Source organism: Paramormyrops kingsleyae, chromosome 19 (genome assembly GCF_048594095.1).
Source record: "Paramormyrops kingsleyae isolate MSU_618 chromosome 19, PKINGS_0.4, whole genome shotgun sequence".
Taxonomy (NCBI): Eukaryota; Metazoa; Chordata; class Actinopteri; order Osteoglossiformes; family Mormyridae; genus Paramormyrops; species Paramormyrops kingsleyae.
Genome location: NC_132815.1, coordinates 3,787,901 through 3,810,053, shown reverse-complemented (window position 1 = coordinate 3,810,053; position 22,153 = coordinate 3,787,901). Strand labels below are relative to the sequence as shown.

The window sequence follows — 22,153 nt, the reverse complement described above, 5'->3', positions numbered from 1 at the left end:
TTGACATTGCATTGTGGCCTGTATCGCATGTTAAATGCATGACGGATCCCTGTGTTTCGCTGGTTCACTTGGAAGGGGTATCAACAGCTAGCTGCACTGATTTTGAAGCTGATCAGTGACACCCCCCCCCCCCCCCCAAGCATTACTGTGGGGGGCAGGAAAGCCAGGTAGAGCAGAGGCCACACTTGGTGAGTCCGACGTCCGACTCTCCCCAGAAACCTCTGACGTTTGCCTGGAGCCACAATGAGCCCAGAAAGATGGATGAGTGTAATATACCCAAGAAAAAAGTGTCAGAGTGATGAAACTGGTTACAGTGTTCAGAGATAATTAATGAGTTATTAAGGGAAACCTCTTCAGAGGATGATTAGCACAGATTGTTTATATGTATAGCAAGTCACCCCTTTATCTCAAGGTTTTTTCATTAGGGATTCCTTCCTGCTCTGAAAGTAACAATAGGAATTGATAGTATATGTTAGTTTGTTTGTAGTTTTATCATTCTAAATGTGTGAGAGCAGGACATACTCTGGCTATTTTTAACTGTAGGACTTATGACGTGGCAGATGAGACACAACACACTTTAAAATGAATGGTTTTAAGCCCAGATGTGGCAAACTGAGCGCCTGATTGGTTTGGACTGGGGGATTGTCAGTGTGGGTGTTTTGGCAGGTCTGAGTGTTTGTCTATGGTTTTTTGGTGAACTCGTGGCACGCAACACTGCCACCTACTGATTTCAAATCAGAAATCAGGGTCAGGCAATTACATCACACACCTCATCTTCTATGACTGATCCAGTATAGGGTTGTAGTGATTCTCAGGCCTTATTTTATCAAATAACATAGATGGATGTAACATAGATGGATAGATAGATGTTTAGGGAATTAAATCTGTTTTGCAGGAGGGGGTAGCTCCCTGGTAGGAAAAGGGTGAATGTTTTGATGTTACAGTCAGTATTGAAGAGCTTGAAATTCCATGGAAACACATACAGGAAATCCTGACTTCTAAATGGAGGTATTTAGTGTGATACTAAACTTCAACCACGAGGGGGCAGTAAAATCTAAAAGATCTTCTGGAGGTTCATGGCTTCATATCGTTTGTAGTTCTCAGTACCAACCACTAGGGGGAAGACTGGAGATGGTTCCAGACCATTAGGGGGCATATCCACACTATGGAAAATTTAGAGACACCAGTTAGCTTACTTATATGCTGTTTACTGCCAAAACCCACACGCCACATGGAGAACATGCAAACTCCACACACACACAGAAGAGGCGGGATTTGAACCCCCCGCATTCAAGATGTAATGCTAACCGCTGCCAGAGAGTTACTGCTAATGTGTGACTCATTTGATTTTGGGTTTTTTTAAGCTTGATTTTATCCATTTTCCATGTAGATAAATGGGAAACATGGGAGTTCTTAGTTGTCTTTAAGTAAATATACCTCAAAGTTTATCTAAATATCTCAAAGGTGCCCCTGGAGAGAGCAAACTGAACGACACAGGGGGTTTGCTGCATAGGGATGCTGTCAGGGGAGAAACAGCTGAAAACTGCCCTCCTGCATGAAGCAGAGCCCCAGTGCTGCACTCTCTCATGGGCCTTTAAGGTGGCATTTCACCCATGGGCCTCTGAGGTGGCATCTCTCCCATGGGCCTTTGAGGTGGCATCTCTCCCATGGGCCTTTGAGGTGGCATCTCTCCCATGGGCCTCTGAGGTGGCATCTCTCCCATGGGCCTTTAAGGTGGCATCTCTTCCATGGGCCTTTGAGGTGGCATCTCTCCCATGGGCCTCTGAGGTGGCATCTCTCCCATGGGCCTTTGGGCCTTTAAGGTGGCATCTCTCCCATGGGCCTCTGAGGTGGCATCTCTCCCATGGGCCTTTGCGGTGGCATTGTGTTGACCCCTAGTCTGAAACTAACCTCCTTAAGCCGTATTTGCTGTATCCTGGCTGAATGTCAGTCATATCTGGACAGCTGCCCAATTATTTAAAAGTAATTTATAACACACAAAAAATAGTGTTGCAGTACATATTGGGGTCCAAAAGTCTGAGATCACTTTGAAAAAATTTAATCCTGGAGATAAACAAAGTTTTGGCATGGGGCAAGACGTACCAGCATTTCAGAGTGGATCACTGGGAAAAAGGCCTATTTACTGAAGAATCCAAGTCAGATTTATGCCAGTAACAGAAGGGTTTATATAAGGAGATGAAAGGAAGAGAGATTCATACCGCAGAGTATCAAAACACCAGTGAAGCATGGCAGTGGGAATATTCAAGTCTGGGGGCAGCAGGATATTGACCCCAAACATGCCTCAAAGCTCTGCAAGACCTCAGAAGACCAAGAAGTACTGACTGTCATCGACCTTCTTCCACAGTCACCTGACCTCAACCCCACTGAAAAGTTATGGGAGCACTTGAAGCCTGAGAAAGCCAAGCATTCAGTAATGTCACAAGATGCTCTTTGGAACGTCCTCACATCAGACTAGGACACCATTGATCATCAGGGTTTGGACAAACTTGTGGAGTCAATTTGAGTGCACTCTGGCTCTGACGTAACAAATGCTATGAAAGTCTGGAATTCGTGTAATTTTTTTTAAAGATTCAGCTTTTCACTCAGGTCGTCATGCTGATAATGTAATAATCCATAATGAACAAATTTCATATTAAATGAGAAAAGTATGCACTGCACATAGTCCTTGTACAATATAGCCTTGTCGTGAATTATGTGTGTGGATGGAAGTTCCGAACTCCTTTAGAGATTGACAAGTATATCTTCATGCACCTTTGTACTAAAGACTGATGTCTCTCACCAGCCTGAGAAAAAAATGTTTTCATTAGCTCTGCCGCCCTCCCCCCATAAAGCTGCCCCCCGCCCCCCATAAAGCAGCCCCCGCCCCATTCCCAACCCTCAGAACATCTCCTTTGCTCTCTTGTGGCCAAGGTGGACTTTGAAAAGAGTTGGAGATTGTCTCAGTTGTGCAGCTCATCTGTGACGATCTCGTCTGGAATGTTTTATGTTAATGAAAACAAATGCTTTGTAGGCTGGACTCCCAAACTTCCAGGAAAACAAACTGTTGCTGGGCCGGAGGGGGTGGGGGGGGGGGGAGCTGAGGGGGATGCAGTGAGACCTTGTTCTGGCAGTATGTCCATCTCTTGGAGTGCAAAAGAAGTACTCAGAAATTCTTTTGCATACAGAAATCCATTTGGTTAATTTTGGCATTTATTCCTGCAAATGACACGTTCCATTAGCCAGAGCAGCAAACAGTTTGTTAAGCAGTACAGCTGGTACTACAGGGAGTGCTATCCTTACAAAGAGAAGGAGGCTGAACCCATCGCTGAAGGCCCGTGCTTCCTACAGCCATGTATATATGCATCTGACCACAGCAAAGCGAAAACCAGTATGGGAGAGAAATTATGATGATCTAGTTACCTTATTTATCTATGACTCAAGCACGTGGTTCATCTAACTGTCTGTTTAATTATTTAGTTTTATTGTAAAAACCTGAATGCACCTTTTTGTATGTCAAAGTCGTCTTTGTAATTTTTAAATCTCGACTGAGGGCACCGTGGAAGAATCCTGATGTACTCGAACCTTCAGTTCACATATTTTTTCCAGGTGAAGTGTAAATATAGAAGGAGAGATTTAGTGCTGACGTTGATGCTTTTGTGTGGTGGTGTCCCCCCAGAGGATTCCGGCTGGTATTTCCCCAGCGTGAAGAGGGACCCAGGCCGGTACCTGGAACCCTGTTCTGACTCCCTGAAAGCCTGGCTGCGTGCCATGAAGAACTCCGGCAAGGTTCTACTGCTCATCACCAGCTCCCACAGCGACTACTGCCGGCTGGTGTGCGATCACATCCTGGGGTGAGTGCGGGGACCCAAGGGCTCAGGGGGCTGGGGGCTCGGGGGGGCCGGTGGCCTAGCCGCACACTTCCGGGCAACAGATTCATGTCATCGCATTCCAGATCCATCTGGGCATCACCCACACCTGCACCCTCTGAATCACCCACCCAGTTTCCGGAAGCTTCTTTAGCTGACGCATAATGATTACTGTCACGTCGGTCGTGTGGGTTCCTGTTAACATTTGTTAACATGCATGTAACATTTCAGAGGCAGTTTCACTGCGTTTTTGCGTTGCAGTGCAGAGAGCAAAGCTAAATAAACAGCATACTTTTAATCAGCAGACGCTAAAAAAAACGACTACCAGCGTTAAACGCTACTGCAATAAATATTGATGAAAAATCATGAAAAACTGAACTTTGATTTAAAGATTAATTGCAGCATTGGTACAGCTCTAGTCTTCATATACTTAAACTTAAAAGGTCAGTTAGGCATTTGCGATACCTCAAGGTCACTTATGCTAGTTTATTAAAATACTTCGAATAGAACCCAGGTAGCGGATTCAGCCCCACAATTCAGATTCAGATAACTTTCCTAATTTATTACGAATCGGACATTTTTGTGTTAAAGGTAGCAACTCATATAAATGACACACAGACATGAGGTAGGCATAAGGGTAGACAACACAGAATTACAAATTACAAATATATATATATGAACAAATATGCAGAAACTACTATAGTAGATTTAAAATACTTCACTACTGAGATATACAGTAGTGTGCAAGAATAATTATAGATAGTTATATATCTATGTTTTAATCCCATATGTGAAGCACTTTGAGCTGCATTCCACATATGGAAAGTGCTGTATGAATAAAGATTATTATTTTTACCTTTATTGCCTTGGGCAGGAATGACCTCCTGTAATGTTCCTTGGTGCAGTAGAGCTGAAGGAGTCTAGAGAACACTCTATTGTCCGGCCAGTAGGTTGTGTAGGGGGTGAATAGAATTGTCCATAATTTTGAGCAGCTTGTGCAACATCCTTCTCTCCACAACCAACTCCAGTGGCCCTAGAGCACAGGGCCATCTTTCTTAGTCAGTTTCCCAGAGCAGGCCTTCTTAATCAGTCTCCCCAGAGCAGTCCTCAGCACAGAGCCAGCCTTCTTAATCAGTCTCCCAGAGCAGTCCCCAGCACAGAAGCGACCTTCTTAGTCAGTCTCCCAGAGCAGTCCCCAGCACAGACCAGGCCTTCTTAATCAATCTCCCAGAGCAGTCCCCAGCACAGAGCAGGCCTTCTTAATCAGTCTCCCACAGCAGTCCCCAGCACAGAGCAGGCCTTCTTAGTCAGTCTCCGCAGAGCAGTCCCCAGCACAGAGCAGGCCTTCTTAATCAGTCTCCCAGAGCAGTCCCCAGCACAGAGCAGACCTTCTTAATCAGTCTCCCAGAGCAGTCCCCAGCACAGAGCCGGCCTTCTTAGTCAGTCTCCCAGAGCACAGAGCTGTCCTTCTTAGTCAGTCTCCCAGAGCAGTCCCCAGCACAGAGCAGGCCTTCTTAGTCAGTCTCCCAGAGCACAGAGCCGGCCTTCTTAGTCAGTCTCCCAGAGCACAGAGCCGGCCTTCTTAGAAAGTCTCCCAGAGCAGTCCCCAGCACAGAGCAGGCCTTCTTAGTCAGTCTCCCAAAGCAGTCCCCAGCACAGAGCCATTCCTTCTGTCTTGTGGGAGTCCTGTGGTGGAGCCTCTTCCTGTGGCTATTTCCTGTGGGGTCTTGTATTTCTGCCTCCTACCAAAACACTGCAAACTTTAGCATCTCAGAACCACTGTCTTTAATTAAAATCTTTCTGATGTGCGTAAGGTTATCGGGAACCTCTAGTCCTATTGGTCTGGGTAGGCAGCCTTGGTTTTGTGTGTTGAGCTCAGGCTCCCCAGTGCTTAGAGTGAAGCTTCCTCCCTAGTGCTGCTCCTCAGGTCAGTCCCTGGAGGAAACATCTGGAGTGGTGTGGGCAGGCGTGTCGTCTGTGTGGTGGCGGCCTAATACCAGGGACTCATCGAGCAGAGAGTCCACACCGCTTCTGTGGTTTTCGCTTTAAACCATCTGGGAAGGAGCGTAGTTTTTCATGTTTCGCCGAAGACCCACAAAAGCCCAAGCTTCTCGCGACTAAGTCGTGGGCTGGACATGCACGGCTGGGAATGAGCCAGGAAATGAACTCTGAGGTTGAACCAGTAGGCCAGTGTGCTGACCAGAATTACATCTGCCGTCTCGACGCTGTACGTAGAGTTATGTTCTTAGTGAGGTTTGGCTTCCCATTCCTGGCTTGCTCTATTCCTTTCATGGTCTCATTCACCATTAACGCTTGTTCATTGGAAGCTGTTGGTGCAATTGAAAAAATGCTGAATATTGTGGCAGTGTAGAGCTACACTTCTACTGTATAAAAATGAATGCTTCAAAATGATTAGAAGTTGCAGTCAAAGTCACGGTTATTTCCACAGAGAAATGGTAAAAAATGGTGGGTTTGCAGTTCTGATGTCGAAACGTTTTATCCGACTTGACCCTCATCTGGTTTATTTTGAATACTTTTGTTCATAATGTCCTTTTCATAGTATCTTGGTTTACATATATATATAATAATCCAGACTTTATTAGTTCCAGTCTGGTTCAATGAGAGCGAGTACAATCATTGGAGAAATGAGCTTAGTGCTGAAGTTCAACACAAATTAACTACTGCCATTTTGATAAGAACTTTATTTGCCTTTTAAGTTGTGGAAGTTGTGTTTTTTTTTGCTGCAATTTTAACTAAACTGTTTAGTGTTTCTGCGTTTCTGCTGTGAGCACAGCTTGCCAACTCAAAATATTTGTCTCTCTGCGTCATCCGAATTGCCGGGCTGTTCAAGTCCCTCTTGAGTCTGTGACCTCTCACTCGGTTTGTTCTGGGATGCTCATCCGAAGTGGCTGTTTCAGGAAGGACTTTGAGGAGCTTTTTGACGTCATCATCACCAACGCCCTGAAGCCCGGCTTCTTCTCGCTGGTCCCTCAGCAGAGACCCTTCCGGACTCTAGGTGAGTGTCTGTCATGCATAGGTAGCGCGTCTTGCCGTGAATCGAGAGACACTAGCCATTCTCAGGATGATACAGTAAAAGAAAGACATCTTTTGCAGGATAACAAAGTAGCGTATATTATCTAATCAGCCAGAGCAGGGTTCCCCAGGTCCCGTCCTGGGGCCTGTACTACGAAGCGGGTTACTGGCTTATCTTAACTTGTCGGATTTAAGGTAGTCTGAGCAAATTGTAAGTGAACAAATATGAAGTCCATTTAAACTGCGGTACCTTAAATCCGCCAAGTTACCCTGATAAGCCAGTAACCCCGCTTTGTAGTACAGGGCACTGGAGGGCCAATTTGCAAGACAGTTTGTATATTTCTCTGCTCAGACACATGCACTAAACCTGGTAATTAGCTGCTTAGCTGATGTCATTGAGCATGGAAATCTGCAAACTCGGTTGGATTCTGGCTCTCCAGGACTGGAATTGGATGACCCTAAGCTAAAGGTAGTAAATTGCACTCTAGTTTGATGCATTTTATAATATTAAAACCGCTAGTAGAATGTCAGGTTCCACAATGTTGGATTAGCACTGAAATACTTTGCTGCAGATACATTCTGGAAAAGAAAATAAATGGTAAGCAGAAAGAAAAGCAACAACCCATTAAGAGGCATTAAAAGGTTAATAGGTATTTTTACAGCTATGGTATGGATGCATGGAGAAAGGTCATTTCTACTGATGTTCTGCATGCAGTAGAGAGCAGTGCTGTTAAATCTTTTCGAAAAATGTATGTGCAGTTACTGTTGTTTTAGACTCTTCCTCCATCTGGATTCATTTCCCTCCAGAAATAACACCAAAGGGATGTTGTAGAGAGAAAAAATAAAAGACCAAATCTGGGAAGCATGTAGATACTTCCAAATTCTGCCAAGCCGACAGGCTGACTGTGATAGCCGCTCCTTTGTCAGGCTGACCGTGATAGCCGCTCCTTTGTCAGGCTGACCGTGATAGCCGCTCCTTTGTCAGGCTGACCGTGATAGCCGCTCCTTTGTCAGGCTGACCGTGATAGCCGCTCCTTTGTCAGGCTGACCGTGATAGCCGCTCCTTTGTCAGGCTGACCGTGATAGCCGCTCCTTTGACAGGCTGACCGTGATAGCCGCTCCTTTGTCAGGCTGACCGTGATAGCCGCTCCTTTGTCAGGCTGACCGTGATAGCCGCTCCTTTGTCAGGCTGACCGTGATAGCCGCTCCTTTGTCAGGCTGACCGTGATAGCCGCTCCTTTGACAGGCTGACCGTGATAGCCGCTCCTTTGACAGGCTGACCGTGATAGCCGCTCCTTTGACAGGCTGACCGTGATAGACGCTCCTTTGTCAGGCTGACCGTGATAGCCGCTCCTTTGTCAGGCTGACCGTGATAGCCGCTCCTTTGTCAGGCTGACCGTGATAGCCGCTCCTTTGTCAGGCTGACCGTGATAGCCGCTCCTTTGTCAGGCTGACCGTGATAGCCGCTCCTTTGTCATGCTGACCGTGATAGCCGCTCCTTTGACAGGCTGACCGTGATAGCCGCTCCTTTGTCAGGCTGACCGTGATAGCCGCTCCTTTGTCAGGCTGACTGTGATAGCCGCTCCTTTGTCAGGCTGACTGTGATAGCCGCTCCTTTGACAGGCTGACTGTGATAGCCGCTCCTTTGTCAGGCTGACTGTGATAGCCGCTCCGTTGTCAGGCTGACTGTGATAGCCGCTCCTTTGTCAGGCTGACTGTGATAGCCGCTCCTTTGTCAGGGTGACTGTGATAGCCGCTCCTTTGTCATGCTGACTGTGATAGACGCTCCTTTGTCAGGCTGACTGTGATAGCCGCTCCTTTGTCAGGCTGACTGTGATAGCCGCTCCTTTGTCATGCTGACTGTGATAGCCGCTCCTTTGTCAGGCTGACTGTGATAGCCGCTCCTTTGTCAGGCTGACTGTGATAGCCGCTCCTTTGACAGGCTGACTGTGATAGCCGCTCCTTTGTCAGGCTGACTGTGATAGCCGCTCCGTTGTCAGGCTGACCGTGATAGCCGCTCCTTTGTCAGGCTGACCGTGATAGCCGCTCCTTTGTCAGGCTGACTGTGATAGCCGCTCCTTTGACAGGCTGACTGTGATAGCCGCTCCTTTGTCAGGCTGACCGTGATAGCCGCTCTGTTGTCAGGCTGACCGTGATAGCCGCTCCTTTGACAGGCTGACCGTGATAGCCGCTCCTTTGTCAGGCTGACTGTGATAGCCGCTCTGTTGTCAGGCTGACCGTGATAGCCGCTCCTTTGACAGGCTGACCGTGATAGCCGCTCCTTTGTCAGGCTGACTGTGATAGCCGCTCCTTTGTCAGGCTGACCGTGATAGCCGCTCCTTTGTCATGCTGACCGTGATAGCCGCTCCTTTGTCAGGCTGACCGTGATAGCCGCTCCTTTGACAGGCTGACCGTGATAGCCGCTCCTTTGACAGGCTGACCGTGATAGCCGCTCCTTTGTCAGGCTGACTGTGATAGCCGCTCCTTTGTCAGGGTGACTGTGATAGCCGCTCCTTTGTCATGCTGACTGTGATAGCCGCTCCTTTGACAGGCTGACTGTGATAGCCGCTCCTTTGTCAGGCTGACTGTGATAGCCGCTCCTTTGTCAGGCTGACTGTGATAGCCGCTCCTTTGACAGGCTGACTGTGATAGCCGCTCCTTTGTCAGGCTGACCGTGATAGCCGCTCCTTTGACAGGCTGACTGTGATAGCCGCTCCTTTGTCAGGCTGACTGTGATAGCCGCTCCTTTGTCAGGCTGACTGTGATAGCCGCTCCTTTGTCATGCCGACTGTGATAGCCGCTCCTTTGTCAGGCTGACTGTGATAGCCGCTCCTTTGTCAGGCTGACTGTGATAGCCGCTCCTTTGTCAGGCTGACTGTGATAGCCGCTCCTTTGTCATGCTGACTGTGATAGCCGCTCCTTTGTCAGGCTGACTGTGATAGCCGCTCCTTTGTCAGGCTGACTGTGATAGCCGCTCCTTTGACAGGCTGACTGTGATAGCCGCTCCTTTGACAGGCTGACTGTGATAGCCGCTCCGTTGTCAGGCTGACTGTGATAGCCGCTCCTTTGTCATGCTGACTGTGATAGCCGCTCCTTTGTCAGGCTGACTGTGATAGCCGCTCCTTTGACAGGCTGACCGTGATAGACGTCCCTTTGACAGGCTGACTGTGATAGCCGCTCCTTTGTCAGGCTGACTGTGATACTGCAAGCACAGTAACTACTTGAGATTAAACATGCGTCACAATTCATTAATGATGAATTAACATGAAGTCAGTATGTAACAAAGTCTTTAATCTGTGGTTAATTAACACATAAGTAAAAGTACAATACTACAATATTTGCACCCCCTCTTCACTGCAGAATTGGTTAGCTGTGCTCTTAGTGATTCAATGTCCTTGTCTCTGTACACAGTTCCTGTGAATTTAGCTGGAGCACAGATCAAACTCCTCGAGTGGACCCACCCCCCCACCCGGGGGCTGCTTTCGACTTTATGTCCGTCTGGCCTTTCTGCGCTGCATTCCAAGCATTCCTCTTTCCGCAGAGGTCCCGCAGCCCCTGCAGACTTGGCCACGTGTGTCGTTTCAGTCCACGCATTGTAGCACCCTCGGAATGAACTCCTGTCTGTCCATCCCGTTAAGGAACCATTAAAGTGAGACTGAAACTGATGGTGTTTTCTTTACCTTTGCTTGTCACGCATGGCTAGTTGGGCGTCAGAGACCTCGGCTTCCCAGCCCTCATTTTGTTTTTATTTACCCCCCCCATATGTCAGGTCCAGACCAAGCAGATTATGTCTAGACAGAGCCGTGCATTCTGGGAGCCCACATTCTTCAGTTTATGCTATTTCAGGCACATTTATAGATGACTCTGGAAGGGGATGTGGCAAATAGTATTGATTACTCAGTACTCAGTACACAGTGCATCATTTGGTTTACTTATCTGAATCCCTCTGCTTCTATAATGTTCCATAACCACTGGAGCTGGCAACGTCCAAAGCGATATAGTCAGTTATAAAATGAGGAAATTGAGCCAGATGTCTTAAACTTTGATTCATCTGACGTAAACTGTATTAAGCACAGGCTGTTTTATATAAAGACACTTTAACGAAAGATTTCTGGAATTTCCTGCAATTATATGTATCGAATTAAATCTTCAGGGTCCTCCCTGATGGCATTGCATACGATGGCTGCTGGGAGACATTTCAGTGTCTCCGTGCCTTATTTTGACCTCGCGTCCTCCAGGAACCAAGACCTCAGTTTTCTGAAATGCTGGCTGAGGTTCACCCTCGATTATGGTCTGGTTCCAAAGAAACGAAACTCCCTACAGTCAGCAGGAACTGGTGTCAGCTGCTCACAGGAAGGACATTTTTTTAGGAAGGAAGCTTCCCAGAAAGGAAGCTGATATGTAATTTATTACACGTCTTTATTTGATGCCTGAGTCCATGTCTGTACTTTTTTGTTTGCACTGCAGTTTGCTTATATCCTGTTGTGCTCATTTCATTTGATTCATTTGAGTCACCTGAGACTATGAAAGCATTTGAGATTATTTTTGTTTTGGTACCACACAGTGTGAGGGACAGATAAAAGCATTCATGAATGAGCTGGAATGCAGATCTGGGTCCATAGTAGCTACAGGAAATGGAGACTGGGGAAGCAGCAGCACATGCACTTGACAGGGATAGTAGGAAGTGTCCCACATGTGTAACCGGATCTGTATCCGCAGGGCAAGGAGAATTCCCAACGTTATGCGCATCTTTTGCCGAGGCCAGTGGGTCTCATGGTCATCTTCCAGCTACCCAATCAAATGAGAACTGCTTCGCGATAAGCCCAAAGTACATTTGTTCAAGAGACTTGCCATAGTTTTAAATTGTATATTGCATTTTAAATGAGTTTTATGGATGTTTCTAACATTGTCCTCTGTCTTTCATTGTAGCCAAATACTCCATTAAGCTGTTTTGACTTTTTTTTTTTATTTCATTGTTCATTATTTTAATTGGTTTTTCCAATTCCAGAATCCTAGAATCCCCTTTGCCGTCTTACGTGGTTGCATTTGCCACTGTAGTAGAGAAAGTCAGCACCTTCATCTCTTGAACTACATGGTGCAGAAAGTAGAGCAGGTCTGTGCTGCTTTGCTGAACGGCTCTTCAGGTAGCGAGATGTTATTTCAGCTGCGGTCTCCTCCAAGGCCTTCTACAGAGGCACCCTCTGTCATGCAGCTCTGCAGCGAGTTCCGCCTTGCAGGCCTCGCCTCACGGCACGTCACTCTTCCTCGCAGTGAACGACGTGGAAGAAAGCGAGGGGCTGCCATTACTGGACAAGCCGGGCTGGTACTCCCAGGGCAACTGGCCCCATCTCCACGAGCTACTGAAGAGGATGACTGGGAAAGCCGACCCAAAGGTAGGGCGGGCCTGAGTCGCAGATTGGCAGCGTGTCGTCTCCTCTTGCTGACTAATGGTGATGAGAGCGGCCTCATCACTGATCGTGCCACTCCTTAACAAACTCTTAACAAAGTATTTTTGTGGAAAAATCAGTCTAAAAATCAGTGTGACTGGAGAATCTAGTGGATATTTTACAGTACAGTAACCACTGGACAAACGCATACATGGGAATGGGCAGTATAGCATATGTAGTATAGCACGGACAGCATACCATGGGTAGTATAGCACTGACATTATAGCATGGACAGTAAACCATGGATAGTATAGCATGGGTAGTATAGCACTGACAGTATAGCATGGACAGTAAACCATGGATGGTATAGCGTGGGTAGTATAGCACTGACAGTATAGCATGGACAGTAAACCATGGATGGTATAGCATGAGTAGTATAGCACTGACAGTATAGCATGGACAGTAAACCATGGATAGTATAGCCTAGGTAGTATAGCACTGACAGTATAGCATGGACAGTAAACCATGGATAGTATAGCATGGGTAGTATAGCACTGACAGTATAACATGGGTAGTATAGCATGGGTAGTATAGCATGGGTAACGTAGCACTGACATTATAGCATGGACAGTAAACCATCGATAGTATAGCATGGGTAGTATAGCACTGACAGTATAGCATGGACAGTAAACCATGGATAGTATAGCCTAGGTAGTATAGCACTGACAGTATAGCATGGACAGTAAACCATGGATAGTATAGCATGGGTAGTATAGCACTGACAGTATAGCATGGACAGTAAACCATGGATAGTATAGCCTAGGTAGTATAGCACTGACAGTATAGCATGGACAGTAAACCATGGATAGTATAGCATGGGTAGTATAGCACTGACAGTATAGCATGGACAGTAAACCATGGATAGTATAGCCTAGGTAGTATAGCACTGACAGTATAGCATGGACAGTAAACCATGGATAGTATAGCATGGGTAGTATAGCACTGACAGATAACATGGGTAGTATAGCATGGGTAACGTAGCACTGACATTATAGCATGGACAGTAAACCATGGATAGTATAGCATGGGTAGTATATCACTGGCAGTATAGCATGGACAGTAAACCATGGATAGTATAGCATGGGTAGTATAGCACTGGCAGTATAGGATGGACGGTATAACATGGCCCCTAACTGGCCCTTAACCTCAGTTTGTGCTGGCAGATTAACAGAGATATATACCTGGAGACCTTTGCACTAAAGCAAGGAAGAGCATATTTAAACCCAGCACGAGTGAAGAAGGCCAGCTGCTGAATTGGAGGTTGTAAAACGGGCTGGGTGCCACAAGAGTCTCAGAGGAAGGACGTCCATGTCCCCCATCCATGTCGGTCCGCAACCACAAGCCCCTGCCCTCCGTGTCCCTCAGAGCTGGCTGCTGAATGGCCCCCAGTGTTCAAGGGTGCTGGGGAGGGTCGACCTTGATGCTGTGGCCTTTTCAGCCCTGTCCACTTACACCCATCAGTAACCTGCAGGCATGCAGAGTGGCCGTCCCTGCAGGCATGCAGAGTGGCCGTCCCTGCAGGCATGCAGAGTGGCCGTCCCTGCAGGCATGCAGAGTGGCCGTCCCTGCAGGCATGCAGAGTGGCCGTCCCTGCAGGCATGCAGAGTGGCCGTCCCTGCAGGCATGCAGAGTGGCCGTCCCTGCAGGCATGCAGAATGGCCGTCCCTGCAGGCATGCAGAGTGGCCGTCCCTGCAGGCATGCAGAGTGGCCGTCCCTGCAGGCATGCAGAGTGGCCGTCCCTGCAGGCATGCAGAGTGGCCGTCCCTGCAGGCATGCAGAGTGGCCGTCCCTGCAGGCATGCAGAGTGGCCGTCCCTGCAGGCATGCAGAGTGGCCGTCCCTGCAGGCATGCAGAGTGGCCGTCCCTGCAGGCATGCAGAGTGGCCGTCCCTGCAGGCATGCAGAGTGGCCGTCCCTGCAGGCATGCAGAGTGGCCGTCCCTGCAGGCATGCAGAGTGGCCGTCCCTGCAGGCATGCAGAGTGGCCGTCCCTGCAGGCATGCAGAGTGGCCGTCCCTGCAGGCATGCAGAGTGGCCGTCCCTGCAGGCATGCAGAGTGGCCGTCCCTGCAGGCATGCAGAGTGGCCGTCCCTGCAGGCATGCAGAGTGGCCGTCCCTGGGCCGCGGCCGACGGCCGACGGCGCTGCCCTAGGCACGGCTCTCCAGAGGGAAAAAAACAACAACATTTTTTTGAGTCAACTATGCTTGGAAGCATTGCTGTTACTCATAAAATGTGAGCCTAACATTCCCGAACGCACGCCTCTATTAAAGAGAAGTTCTCTGGAAGCCCTGCAAGAGTTCTCAGAGCTGACTCTGCTTGGCTGAAAAAGTGGCATTTTTAACATTCATCTAATGCATCTGAATAAATAATGTTTTATAAATAACATCCAATAACAAAAAAAAAATTATGAAGCCTATTACCTGTTTTTATGACCTTACTTTATCATATCTTTACTCTTTACCGGTCAGTTTCATTGAAAAACTACATAAAATTTGTTGCTATATGTTACTGTATTAAGAGCTGATCAGTGAAATAATATTACATCATATGGTTCACGCCTTATTGTACTCTAATGAAAAGGGAAGTGAGAATAGGGTTCAGTTTGTGTATTTTTAAATTTGTTTGCACTATAGGCGCAAATTTTTCAGGAATTTTTCTCTGGAACTAGAACTTTTTTCCAGAACCAGGGACTTTTGTTGTGTTCACACTGCAGGAACTCAGCCTGATTGTAGTTTCTCAGAGACCGTTCCAGAATCCTCCGGTGTTTTGGTGTGAAAGTGTAATTTTGTTTGAAATTATGTATGAGTTTAACCTATGAACTTTTGTATCTCCCATGCTTATTTAACATAATGGTCACAGTTTCTGTCGTGTGCTATAAAAGCGACATACATGAAAGTGTCCATGAGCTGCAAAAGTTCCCTTGTCGAGACAGCCCAGGAACTTGTAAACCGGGACCAGGTTCCGGAGCTCCAGTGTGAAAGCGCCTTACGTGTGCTGTCTTTGCGCCTTGTCACTTTTGTGTTCCTTGCTGCCGTAGACACAGGAATTTCCCTTTGGGTTCAATAAAGTTCATCTAGTCTGAATGAGGGATTAGTGGGCCATCCTGTGAGATATCACACAGACAGGTGTCACATGACTCCGGCCCCATATCTCCTGTTTACCGCCCATCCCTGCGGCATTCAGAAAATAACTGTGAGAGGGGAAAAAAAAACAACTCCTCACCCCAAGCTTCCCAGAAGAAAGTCCCAACCAGGCCTTCTGCAGAGACTCACCTCTGGTGTTTATTTTCGCACTCCCCTTAACCCTGCACATGGAACTGCCTGGTCACCCCCACGATAAGGCCTGAGACATTCCAGGGCAGCTCAGCAGCCAATGGGAGCACAGGAACCCATCCAGCTAATTTACTGCCTTTGCCAAGCCCCACCTTACATTCCTCAGGAAAGTGCAGTCAATGACTCTTTAAAACAGCCCTTTTAGACCTGAAATGTTCTCATTATGTGGTCTGGCCAAAGCCCCTGTAATGACTTTTGCGTTTTCATGAAAGGCACCTCAAAACGACCCCTGGAGAAGAGTTACTCACTGTGAGAGGTTTAACAGCCAGTGCTGTTGCGGAGGAGCTAACATGTCACCTCTGTTTGCGGACCCTCGGCCCGCTGGCCTAAGGGACACTCCACTGGTTTTTCCCAAATCCCAGTATCCGTCGTGGAGCTGTAGTATTAATTCCCCTTATGCAATCTCCTTGAAGTAAAATGTTCCGTTGCTCTCTGCCTGCCAGGAATAACTCCCATCGACTTTCCATGTTGAATGTTTGCCTTTTTTTTTATATATAATTGGGAAACTGTGCTGTTAGTCAGCCCCTCTTGCACGCTTTGGATGACCCGTCTGAACATGTTCATTCTTGCCAGCTACGAACGCAAGAACAAAAACGCACGGTCGATGACTCTCTTCTCACTGTGAGTGTTTCTATCCACATTCGCCTGGTCAGGAACGCAGACGTGGCAAGGGGGAAGCATGTAGACCTGGTACATGGATATTGCTCTTAATTGCATTTCACATCACTGACTTGTTTTTTTTTTCAATAATGTCCCCATTAAACTCTAAAGCAAAGATTAATTGTGTATACACTGCAACATTCCTTTACTTTGGGGGTGGAGTGTGACTCAGTGGGTTGGAACACTGTGATCTGAAGATCATGGGTTCGAATCCTAGCATTGGCAGAGTGATTTTGCTCCAAGGCCTGGATGACCCTGCTTTGGATAAGTGTCCGCCACACAGATAAATGTCAACGTCTCATGTCCCTGCAGGTGGTGTATTTTGGGGACAGCATGCGCTCGGACATGTTCCCGGCCAGCAGCTACGGGAAGTGGGAGACGGTGATGATCGTGGAGGAGATGGAAGGGGAGGGGGTCCCACGCAGCAGTGGGGGCTCCAAGCCGGGCGATGTGCAGCTGGAACCGCTGGAAAAGAAGGGGAAGTATGACGTAAGGGAGCGCCAGTGGCCGCCTGCCCCCCAGCTGGAAGTCACAGAGCTTCTACCGCAGACTTCCCCAATCCTGCTCCTGGAGAGCCAGTCCCAGTCCCAGTCCCAGTCCAGGCCTGCAGGGCCAGTCTGCACCACAGTTTGCAGATTTCCCTGCTCAAACACACCTTCTAAACCTGGTAATCAGTTGGTAAGCTGAATGAGTTTTTTCTGAGCAGGGAAATCTACAAACTGTGGTGCAGACTGGCCCTGCAGGCCTGGACTGGGACTGGGACTGGGACTGGGACTGGCCCTCCAGGAGCGAAATTGGGGACTGGCCCTCTCTCTTGAAGCAGGGGTGTAGGAAAGGAGCATGTCATGGATGAAGATTCATAAGATGGAGGGGGTGGAGGGAGAATGAAAGAAGGATAGACAGACTGGATGTGTCAAGCAGATAGATAGATAGACAGACCGGATGTGTCAAGAGTATTTCACAGGAAAATAAAGAGTGCCACCTCACTGATCCCGACCTTGAGTGTTTCGGCCTGGACGGCAGGGCGTCCCCAGGATGAGCAGAAAGGAATGTGTCATATCTGCTGTGATCCGGCTTCCTGTCTCACGGGATCCGGAGTGGTAAGACTGTAGGGGAATCACTCCGCAGAGCCTGTCACTGTGCGGAAACTGGCATGCCGACTGTGAGCCCAGCACAGCTTCTCCCCCTTCCGTCCTCCGTTAGTGAGGGGACACTCAGACCCCCCATAAGAGTCATTCTCTTTTGTGGCTGTTGACAATGGTCCTTGTATCTGGATAGTTGTGGCTGCACTCGCTGGCTGATACCCCAGACCTCCATTTAACTCCCATGCATTCTGGCCCGACTGTCCCATGGCTGCTTCCATAAGTTTATGTGATGTTTTGGTGGAGGTCCTGGCTTTGATGTCATGGGATTTTTGCCAAGACTCGAAACACAAAAAGATTATTTTGCAGAGATGGGATGCTGAGTGACCCCAGACCTCTCACTAATTTCTCAGCGTCTCCGACAAAGGCTTGATTTTGTGGGATATGACCCAAGTAGCTCGACCAGATCTAATGGTTTGATGGCTATGATTGGCATGCAAATAATAAAAAAACTACACAGCTTCTTATATAATCAGAAAGAGAAATGCATTGGTTAGAAGCACAATGTTCTCCTTTATATACATGAAATTTCCATGACCTTCAAGGGTAATTATTAACAGCAAGTGTATTTTTTAGTAAAAAGCAGACGTTTTTAAGCATTTATATAAATAAAAAGTATATTATATATGTTATATAATTTGTTTATATATTATTCAAATATATTGTGATATACACATTTATGAATGTATTGTGTTTTTGTTTTTTTTTTTTATTTGTTTTTTTTTTTTTATTATTTCTTTAGCTGACGAATTGTATAATTACCTGTGTTCATGTCAGATAACAGAGTACATGACTTTGATAAACGCTGGACTGTCCCAGGGAAGGCAGATGGCTGATCAGCTGATTTAAGCTCCTAACTTCCCCAATTCCGGGTCCAGAAGAGTAATCTGTTCCTCTGAGTCATGTCTTGGTGGCATGATGTATATTTTCAGCCTGAAGTATCTATTATAAATCACTGTTTGAGGGATTAGCCTCAGAGACACAGAGTTGTTCTTCCATGGAAAACTATTAACAAAGAACGCATTTATGTTTTCAGGAGAAATCTTTTAACACAGCATATTTCTGTGTAGGTCAGCTTGAGGTATAAGCCAAGGTTAAACACTGCTGGGTAATGAGTAAGAAAATTAAGACGTCGAGCCCGCAGGGAAAATCAGAGCAGGGAGGCAGTGCCAAGCAGGTCCTGGGCCCCGTCTGTTTTTACAATGCCTGCTCAGAAGGCTAGAGAGTGAAATAATTAATAAGATTTAGCTCGCCTTGGGTCGCCTCAGAGAGCACAGCCATCTTTGCTGACACATCCGGCCTATTTCCAGAACCAAGGCATGAAAACGCCGTCGGCCAGTTCTGAGCAATGGGGTTCCTACTTCGTGGATATGCACAGGGAGACTGAGGACGAAGAGGGACCATCCAGGCTGACTTGGTGCTGCCACAGCATCCACACGTACAGCAGCCTGGCCATCCCCAGCGTGGAGGCCATCGTAGGTACGTTTTGGGACAGCCAGCCCTGGCATACACCTGAGCATACACCCGAATGCCCACATCCCAGCATATACCCGAATGCCCACATCCCAGCATACACCCGAATGCCCACATCCCAGCATACAACCGAATGCCCACATCCCAGCATATACCCGAATGCCCACATCCCAGCATACACCCGAATGCCCACATCCCAGCATACACCCGAATGCCCACATCCCAACATACACCCAAATGCCCACATCCCAGCAGACACCCAAATGCCCACATCCCAAAATACACCCAAATGCCAACATCCCACCATACACCCAAATGCCCACGTCCCAGCATGCACCCGATTCTGTCCACATCCCAGCGGCTGATTTTGTAAGCTTGTACAATTTGTAACATACGAACAGAATGTGTGCGTGAGAGGTCGTGAAATTTTTTTTAAAAATGTAATTAATTTCTGGAAATTATACCAACCTCTCTGAAAAACCCCTCAGCATTCTGCGACCCGCTGGAAAATTGGTTACAGATGGGTACGCGGACCAGAGTTTGGGAACCGGTGCACTACAGGGCACAGATGCACATAGTCGCGCAGTTTGTGCAGTTTACAAACACTAATTCACCTAACTGCATGACAAGCGCGAGTCCCACAGGAAATGCGCATACATACCCAGAGTGGTGACAGGATTTAAACCTCCAGTCTGAGAGGTCTAAGAGGACTGAGCCACAAGAAGACCTGTGTACACCAGTGGTTGTGACAGCTAGGCCACAAACACCAGATTCCACTAAAATGTTCTCTCATTGTTATGAAGACTTGCATGCTGAAGTATCACCAAGACGAATGTACTTAATCAGCATGGTCTCCTTTAAATCTGGGGTTCAGATGTTTAGGTCTATGTCATGCAGAAATTGCACAGACCGGTGAATTGGGCATGGTAAAATTAGCTGAGCAGGGGGTGTGAATTGTATATGAAAAAATGGGACAAATCACATGTATTGCTGGATCACAAAATTTTGTTTTCTGATACATGATGATTCCATGATATATGAGATGGGCGGCAACTCTACCCCAGTATCCTGTGTCCCACTGTAATACTAATCTCAGACTGGTACCAGGGGCGTCCTAGTTTAGACCATTTATCTTCTCACGGACTGTCCATGCTGTAGTACAGATCATCAGCCTTGCTGGTAAGGCACATGGACACAGCACCTGGGACCCCGTTGTCTTCCATTCGGAAACCAAGCTTGTAGTTTTGTAGTATTCCACAAGCTTTTGGATTTACTTTAGAGGGGATTTTCCCTACAAAGGAATCATTTATGCTTCTAGTCAACGGAGAACTTTAAAGTGGAACAGAAAGTATATAGACATTGTTTTTCTTAGAATCTTAAATTGTTGTGAATTCCGGATTTCACAGGAAATGTGTCTGTGTTACCCTTTTCCTTAGATCTTCCGCTGGATTACCAGTTCCCGAGATTTTCCCCGCATAAACCCAGCACCACAGGCTACTACCCAAGGCCTCCAGATTCACTGCTGAAGAAGTTTGGAAGCGTTCCCTGAGGGCCCGTCCTAGTCTGGGCTGGGGGTCGCAGGGGGGAAAGGGGCTCCGCTGAGCCAGTCGTCTTTCGTGTGAATCATCCGTCCTTGTAGAGCACAGAGAACCTCAACACTTACATATAAACCATGTGAATGTATTACTCGTCATAACCACACTCTGTGGAGTTGGAGTCTTTTTTTGAAACTGAAACATTGTTACACGAATTGTTACATGATGTGACTTGCAGATGTACTTGTTGACATTAAATAAAAATATTACAGTTGCTTTCCCAGGGTGAAGGGAGGGAAGCCATAGAAGACTGTGTAAATCAATTAAAAAAAGTTGTGCTCCAGAAACTGTGCTTAAGCTCTTAATCCATATGCTTGGTTACTGACATCAGAATCTGAATTTGCATGAAGTTCTTAATGGGTGTCGGAAGAAAAAAATCCTCCCTCTACATTTCTGATAAAAGTGCTGTTCTCTTTGTTTTTACATTTTTTAATAATTTATTTGCTTAAACAACATGGTTTAAGCATTTTGGTTGCTTTTCTTTTGAAGGTAAATATGTTGTTTTTCATTGATTTCTTGTGATTACATCATGCAGCAATCAGCATTTTATTTTTTTATGTGTCTTTTAAAATGATATTTGTATAACATAAAAACTTGAATCCAGACTCATAGCAGTGTTACTGTCCTGTTGTAGATGCTAAAAAATAAAAATCTATCAGTATTTTCCATAAAATCAAGCACAGTTTTTTAGTCACTGTGTTCCTTATTTTGGTATGAAGTTGAAGAACTCTGAAATAAAGTAATCGGTTAAAGTAACTGTTCTGTGTGTGAAATGTCACCAGGGACTTAGGAAGCAGTGTGCTGTTTTGTCAGAGCGTTTCTTCAAGGCCCCGAGGTCATTCACGTTCTCATTGTATGCCAAAAATCATTGGTGACGTTGTCCAGCTTGCTTTGTGTTTCGTTCTGGTGCAGCAGTAAATGTTGTGCTGTCGAGTGCTTGTGTAAAAATGTCGGATACTTGTGCTTCATTCTGCGGCATTTCGAGGACATGCTTTAACCGACTACTGAATGGAGGCATTTTCATTGTTGGTTTGCATAAGACTACAGTAGCTGTTCTATTAGCAAGGACCCTGTATTAAATCTGTATGAAATCTCTTAGTAAGAAATACCATGTTATTACTCATGAAAGGTATATGTGTCCTGTCAGCCAGAATGGTTATTCTTTTCATTGTCCCTTCAGTGTATCACAAATGTCTTCTTTAGTTATTTATTACTTTTTTATAAAACATTTTCTACACCCATTTTGCCTTATGTTGTACTAATTGGTTGAATATGTCCTAGAAAATGCAGGGAAATTGTTAAGTGCACCATATGTGAAATAAAAAAAGAACTGATTCTCCAAATTTGTTATACACAGCCGTCCTTGTTTTTTGTTGTGTTCTTTTAATTTTTTTTAAGTATGTTTATCTCACTTAGGGATAATGACTTATGTGGCCGTCCCGTGTGCCGTTAATGATGCACGAACACACAAGAGGGCCTGTTAAGTTTAGCCGAGCAGCGATGCCTCATTTTCTGTCTCATTTGTAAAGAATCAAACCGCCCCGGATCCGTTCTTGCTTATGCTGTTATGCGTAGCGCATTTTTCTTACACTGTAAAGCAGGAAT

At 46.6% G+C, this 22,153-nt stretch overlaps 1 protein-coding gene across 1 annotated transcript in view; it reads left to right on the top strand.

Annotated features, from left to right (window-relative positions):
* The window catches only part of nt5dc1 (5'-nucleotidase domain containing 1), a 52,787-nt gene extending 30,887 nt beyond the window's left edge, over nt 1–21,900 (top strand). Inside the window, exons 7-12 of the mRNA XM_023810205.2 lie at nt 3,677–3,851; nt 6,785–6,882; nt 12,171–12,292; nt 16,651–16,827; nt 18,791–18,959; nt 20,390–21,900. Coding sequence (XP_023665973.1) covers nt 3,677–3,851; nt 6,785–6,882; nt 12,171–12,292; nt 16,651–16,827; nt 18,791–18,959; nt 20,390–20,502 — 854 coding nt within the window. The 3' untranslated portion in view covers nt 20,503–21,900. The remainder of the gene's footprint in view (nt 1–3,676; nt 3,852–6,784; nt 6,883–12,170; nt 12,293–16,650; nt 16,828–18,790; nt 18,960–20,389) is intronic.
* The last annotated feature ends 253 nt before the right edge of the window (nt 21,901–22,153 follow it).